Consider the following 7,161-nt stretch of genomic DNA (forward strand, 5'->3'; position numbering starts at 1 on the left):
CTAAAAAGATGATTGTAGCGTGATCTCCATCTCATAAACTACCGTCTTTGCTTCGTTTTTAGGTTAATCCAGATTGAACCGCAACGTCAGAATTCCTACCCCTTATCCCTCTTCTCCATTGAAACACAGAGATTGGTAGTTCAGAAAAGCTATAATCCTGAGTTTTGGGGCTTAATTACTTGAGATGGAGGAGCAAATAATATTTGATGAAATGCACAGACAATTCACATTTGTAACGGCCTTAATTTAACTCCATGGCTATTATGTAATAATAATATATCAATGGCGTGTGCACCTGTTCAACATCCATTTTCCGGTCTCTTACCGGTCCTTCAAGTTTCCTTTTAAGGTACAAGATTCACATATCAAATATCAAAGGGCATAAATCCGATCAATTTCTGAATTGGAGAAGTCAGAGTGATGCCATGAGTTGGACCCGCTTCTCTTTGCAGACTTTTCCCTCTTTCTCATAGATCGGTTCCTCTTCGACTTCACCACGTAGTAAGTCATGGTGCCAAGAACGGCAGCCATAATCAATCCCCCAACACATGTTACGAGAATTGCAGCCCATCGGTGCTTTCGCCCCACCACTATATATGAGGAGGCCATGAATGCGACCGAAGTGCAGACTGAAGCTAGCCACATCAACTTGTTGATAACCTCCACCACCCTTTTTTCTGCCTTTGTCTCACCCCTAACCAGTGTAATCTGGACAACCACAACAGCCAAAGAAGTGAAAAGCGCAATGGCATTAAAGATGAAGAAGATTTTGAAAGAAGGACTCTTCACAACCACAGCCGTTCCGTCATCGTTATCACCACCAGGAACAGTAAAGATAGCTGCGAAGGCAACTGTTGCAAAGAGGACAGCCACCACAGTCACCGAGTTGGTTGCATTGTTAATTCCCTCACGGTGGAGCTTCCTGAGTTCTTTGGAGATGTTGACGACATTTTTGTTTGTTTTTCTTGTTTGCTCAAGCTGTGTATGAACATCTTTCTTGATTTGGGTAACTGTTTTCCTCAATTCATCCCTTGGTTGGTTAAGTTCATTGGCTCTGACCGCACCGTAGCGAGCAAGGCACTCCTTTATATCCGTGGATTCTTCGGAAGGAGGGAGTTCTTCAGCGATGTCAAGAGCCGTTTTGTGGTCCCTGCTCAGGGCATTCACATTGGTATCCGGAAGGAGTAACAACTCATTGACTATCTGCAGGGAAAAAAGAAATATTCAGTACCGATACTCAAAACATGTAATCCTAAAAGCCGTACGGGGATACTTACATAAATTTCTGCATATTTCTAATTCTTAATTCAAACATCTGGTTCCGGGAAAACAAGAAATATAAAACTTTCTACAGAGCATCTCACCATAAGAGCATTTTTGCATCTATCATTTGTACAAAGTGCACGATATAAAATATTGTGCAATATTCAAATTTAGAAGTAACAAGAAAGTACCTCTGCACGCTTTTTCCTCGTAGCTACATGTAACGCTGTGTTACCAAATTTGTCTGGAAGCATCACAATGGCAGCATCAGCATCTAGAAGCAATTTAACCACCTCACTGCTCTGCCCTTTAACAGCCATATGCAATGCAGTTTGCCCTTTCTTGTCAGTCCTCCGTGCCAGTTGTGGATCTTTATCGAGCAACGCCTTTACAATTTCTACATGCCCCTGTCTAGCAGCTAAGTGCAATGCATTTTTCCCATTGGACCTGGATATTTCCACTAAGGTACAATCTTTTGAGAGAAGTTCATTAACAACGGCAGTATGCCCTCTTGTAGCTGCAGATATAAGCGGGGTTGAGTTTGATGGGCCTATTGTTTTGCTAAGCCCAGGATCATGATCTAGTAGTACTTGGACGATGGCTGAAACAGAATTAGTACCACCATTAGAATATACACATAGTTCTATGCAAAGACAATTGATTTACAAATAAAAGTTTTGCAACTAGAACTAGCGTTGGAGAAATGCATTCGATGCAAAACTAAATAACCTTAGCAGATTGGGGAACGATTGTTCTGAGAATTGACAAAAGAACAGGGTGCAAAAGCAAAAGGAGCAAAATGCTAACTGATAACAAAGGTATCTAAATGTAAAAAACCTCTTCTCCTTTTATGATTTCCGGATGATGTCATACCTTCAAACCTAAAAGCCTGATTTTATAGTTGTTTTTGTTATATGGCTTATGCATTTTTCCAAACACACAACAAATGGAGAAGTTTACACTGTAAACCAATGCACATAAGCTTTACAAGTTCTACAGAATCAAGGCCAAAATACACCAAAGAGTTTATTATAACATCTTGCCTTTATTACGTTGACATCTGGTATCACTCATAATAAATCTATCTTGCTCAAGCATTGGTGTACGGATAATAGCATTATCATGATACTGAAGAATTTATCAAAATTAGAAAAGAGAAAAAATGATAAAGAAGAATTCATTGTCCGGTTACCAATATCTTATTACATTAAAGGAACACAGACAATCTGAATTCCACCGTCTGTGCTTACTGCTTAGTGAGAAACCAAAAAGAACAAACTTGAGAGTTTCATGTTTAAAAAAAGTAGATATCCACACTTCCAAACCATAACAGAACAACTATGAGTTTTATGTTTCAAAGCCGTTTCGTTTATCCATTCTTTAACTCCATATCTTCTATCAGACGTGAACAACCGCACCAACATATCTTTGGCATCCAGTTAGTTCTACTTCTATCACAAATTTACTAAAAATTGCATTTTCAACATTTTTCTCCACAGCAAATTGATTCATTTTCTACATATCCGAAATAAAGGAATTTAATTCGCTCCACCACAATCAACTTCCTAAAGTACACAGTCAATGAATCTGCCAAAGCCAAAATTGTGGAGAAACATTACCATGGTGGCCTTGGTTCGCAGCAATATGAAGCGGATCGAATCCGGACCGATTCTTCTTTGAAACAGGCTCTTTGTTGGAATACTTGAGCAATTCCTTGACGACATCAAGATGTCCCCTGTCAGCAGCCGTGAACAAGGCCGTCTCTCCCAGCTCGTTCACCTCGTTGACCACCGCCGCCCTAATCTCCGCCACCTCCGCATCGAGCTCCGCGCCGCTCAGACTCCCCACCATCTGCGAATCGATGTCGTCGAGAATCTGCTTCACCGCCGCCAGATCGCCCCGCTGCGCCGCCAGGTGGAGCTCGGTGTCGTTGTGCCGCCCGGTCACCTGCTTCACGTACTTCTTCCTCCCGGCCTGGTCGATCCTCTTCCCGGAGTTAGACAGCACCAGCGCCGGCGCCGACGCCGTCGAAGACGGCGAAGGCGACGGCGACGGCTCCGCCAGAGAATTTGGCGTCGTCGGACTCACCAGAGCGGCCTCCAAGTCCCTCTCACCTCCTCCTACATATTCCATCCCCAAAATCCGTTTGTTTCAGAAGAAAAATACAACTTTCCGCCAAATTTTTTTTTTTTTTTAAGTTCTAAATCAAAATTCAACTAAAATGAAGACGATTTTGATTTTCTATCGAGAAAATATTCATCCTAAACCTTCAAGTATCGGATTCAAATTCAACCAAAAAAGAAAAAGGAAAAGATCGATCCAACTGAACAAAAGAGGAGAGAGAGAATATACCGTGTTCGATTGCGGACGCCATGTGAGAGAGATTTAGAGATTCTCAGGTTTCATTCAAGGTTCAGCTAACCAGAAGAAGACGATAGAAAAAGAGAGAGAGACTACTACCACTAGCTAGGAAATTGCTTGGAAATGCGGTGTTGGCTGGCGCTGAATTAAGAAAACGAAAAAGAAATAGTGGAGGCTCACTCGCGCGTGTTAAGCGTGGATTTTTTGGACCGTTGATTAGTTGAAGCTTATGTAGTTCCCCGACGATTGATGGTTATGAGATGGTAGTCGGTGAATTTGCGGTTGTCGGAACTCGGAAGCGTAGCCGAAGAAAATGCATTTTGGATTTTTGGTCTCTTTTCACTCTCTGACTTTCCACGTCATCGGAAACAAAAAAAGATCGTGTGCCGCATGCGTGGACCATAGTCCAATCCTGTACGTGTAGCTGCCGCGAAATGATAACAAAATGAGGTCCGTACATTTCACCGATTTTAATTTTATTATAGTAAAAAAAATTTATAATCAGTCACATTTAATTTTTTTATTATAATAAAAAATTATCGCATAAAATCACATCTCAACTCGAATTAAAAACTCAAATGAGTGAACTGAACAGACCATTCTAATGAAAAAAAAGTAAAAAAGTGCTTACTGAAGAAATTCAGCTGCGCATAGTATAATTTTAAAAAATATTAATGAATATTTTTAGGAGTCGTTTAGTTCATTAATACGAATTAAGATATGATTTTATGTGAGAATTTTTTATTATAATAAAAAAATTAAATGTAATTATTTTTAATAATTTTTTATTATAACAAAACTCAAATTTTAAACTTTAATTAGCGAAATAAACAAGACTTAAATATTCAAAACACTATTTATTTTATTTTATAATTTTCAAAATATCCTGACATAACTAGTGTTGGAACTTTGGATGGGCCGCCCGCGACCGCCAGAAAATACCGAGTTTTTACCCGAGCTCGAGCCGGACCCGCCCGAAAAATTTGGGCCGCCCGCCCGAGCCTGAAAATGCCCTTGAACAGGCCGAGGGCTTATATGTGGCTGCTCGAACCCGGCCGGGCCGTCCGAGCCCGCACGAATAGCCTGAATTTTTTTAATATTTTTTAATTTTTATACTTATTAAGTTAGTTTTGTTAAAATTATATAAAAATCAAAATCTGTTGGGAATAGTGTCCTAGAAGCATAAGATGTAATAGGATATTTATTATTTAATTAATAAAAGAGTTTATTTATTATTTTATGTGCATATATTTATGAATATTTTAAGAATATCAAATGAAAATTCCGTGATTATTTATGTAACCTTAAACATTGTATATAAGTGTTATATACGAGAGGATAATGTTTAAGGATAATAATAAAAGACGTTGTTCATAATGAATTTAATTAAAGTTCGGAATCTTTAATTAAAACATTATTAATACATGTCATTACCATTTAGAATGGAACGGTGCTATCCGAACTGTAAATATGGTGAGATATTGAATGACTGTATTTAGCATAATGGGATTGTGTGGAACAGGGACACAGACACAATATGAATTTCTAATAATTTCTGTTAAGCATAGAAATTCTAATTGAGTCTACCGATAGTCATATATAAAATGATCTTAATCCTGAGTTCTTAACAAACTCCTATTTATGGATTTATGTCTTTTGATTTACTCGGTACGGATTATGAGACCCTGAATCCAATTCCTTGTATTTTGGAGACATTATGAAATAGGTAGCCGAGAATGTTATTATACGAGATGGAATCCATTTCTTTTTGAGAAAGAAGTAGATAAATAACTCTCTTGAGTGTTGATTCGGTACTTAGATTAGTAAGAGCGCTCTGGTTCATGAATGTGTTTTATGAATCACTATCCATTAGAGAATCAATGGTACTCAAGGATAAAGATATAATTAGAGAGGTTAATGGATTCTACCTGACTCTAATTATGAATTATTTATGTAGAGTTGATCTATATGTAATGACTATATCAAATGGACACTTCACAGTTTAGAAGTAATTAATGTCTATAATTTTGAGAGTTCAATTCCAAGTTTATAGTGGAGTAACTATTGGAATTAATAGAATTAATTAATTAATTAAAGTGTTTAATTAATTATTAATTTTATTAGAGCTCGGGATTATAGGTCCATAAGTCTCCACGTCGTCCTTGTAATTCTACCGGACACAAATGACAAAATGGGAATTTTAGAATTATGAAATTCTAAAATTAAATACTCAAAAAATAATTAATTGAGAATTAATTATTATTTAAATAATGTGATTATTTAAATTTGAATTTGAATTGTGAAGATAATTTAAATTTATCCTTTTAAACTTATTTGATAAGTTGTTCAATTTAGAATTCAAATTAATTTAAGTTTGACTTAAATTCAAATTTGAATTTGAATTAAAAATTGGACTGCAAGATAAATGATGATTTTCTCTTCCTTCCTTATGTGTAATTGGCGCCACACACAGGGATGAAAAACCCTAGGGTGGCCAGCCACTTAAGGGATAAGGTGTACGAGATTTTTTGTTTCAAATTTAAATAGGAGATAGAGATTTGATTCCTTTTTGAAGTTTGACTTATACTCTTTAAATATGAGAATGATAGAAAATATTGAACACAATTTTTGAAACAATTATTCTGCCCTAATTGTTAGAGTGGCCGAAATTTTCAATAGAAAGAGAGAGGAAAATTTTTTTCTCCCAAAAAAATTCCACATCGTGCATGTGTTGGTGTTTGTGGAAATTTGAGTGTTTTTGAAACGTGTTTTATCTCACGTGTGCCCACACACACTTCTACGTGGAATCATGGAATTGACGTGGAAGACTTTGGTTTTCAAAACACAAAAATTGGAGCAAGGATTGTTCGTGGTCAAAGAACTCAAGTTATCTTTCGAGTCGGCCTCAAGGTATTTTTCCTAATTGAGTTCTTGACATATAAATTAATGTGATTAATTTATTCGTGCATAAATTAATATAATCTATAGAGTATCTCAAAAGTTTTATGAAAATTTTTGTTATACACGATCCGCCTCCCGCACCACGCTTCCGCATCCGAATTCGATTCGGTTACTAACAATTGGTATCAGAGCGGTCTATAGACGATATTAATTTATGCTTCGATTATTTGATAATCAAAATTGATATATTAAAGATGTGATATTTAATTATGTATGTATGTGATGGGTAGACACTTGCATTTATGGATGTTTATTTTAATTCATGTTGATGAATGTATGGTTGGTGGATTTGGTCGTTAATTATATGGTTCCATGGATTGGTTTTGTTCATTCATTGATAAATTATTTGTAATTTAATTCGGGATTAGAATTATTGTAATTCTTGGTTTTGGGTAGAATTAGGCTTTTGATTTTGAATCAAAAGGAGGCCTTGAAGATTAAGTTTGAAGCTTTTGAAGATGCCCAGAAACAGCCCAGAAAATTTCCAAAAATCGCCCAAAGGGCGCGCCCCAGCGCGCGACCAAAGCGCGACCAGAGCGTGGCAAGTGAACGCCCCAGTGCGCGGACAGTCTGCGC

At 37.2% G+C, this 7,161-nt stretch overlaps 1 protein-coding gene across 1 annotated transcript; it reads right to left on the reverse strand.

The window, feature by feature from the left end:
- Positions 1 to 229: 229 nt before the first annotated feature.
- On the reverse strand, positions 230 to 3,924 carry LOC21400271 (ankyrin repeat-containing protein ITN1). Its single transcript, XM_010103214.2, has 4 exons — positions 3,616 to 3,924; positions 2,883 to 3,383; positions 1,455 to 1,864; positions 230 to 1,203 (listed from the first exon to the last, which is right to left on the reverse strand). The coding sequence occupies exons 1-4, from the start codon at positions 3,635 to 3,637 to the stop codon at positions 373 to 375; spliced, it is 1,764 nt and encodes a 587-aa protein (XP_010101516.2). The 5' UTR covers positions 3,638 to 3,924; the 3' UTR covers positions 230 to 372.
- Positions 3,925 to 7,161: the final 3,237 nt, after the last annotated feature.

The sequence above is a fragment of the Morus notabilis genome, unplaced genomic scaffold, assembly GCF_000414095.1.
Source record: "Morus notabilis unplaced genomic scaffold, ASM41409v2 Scaffold365, whole genome shotgun sequence".
Taxonomy (NCBI): domain Eukaryota; kingdom Viridiplantae; phylum Streptophyta; class Magnoliopsida; order Rosales; family Moraceae; genus Morus; species Morus notabilis.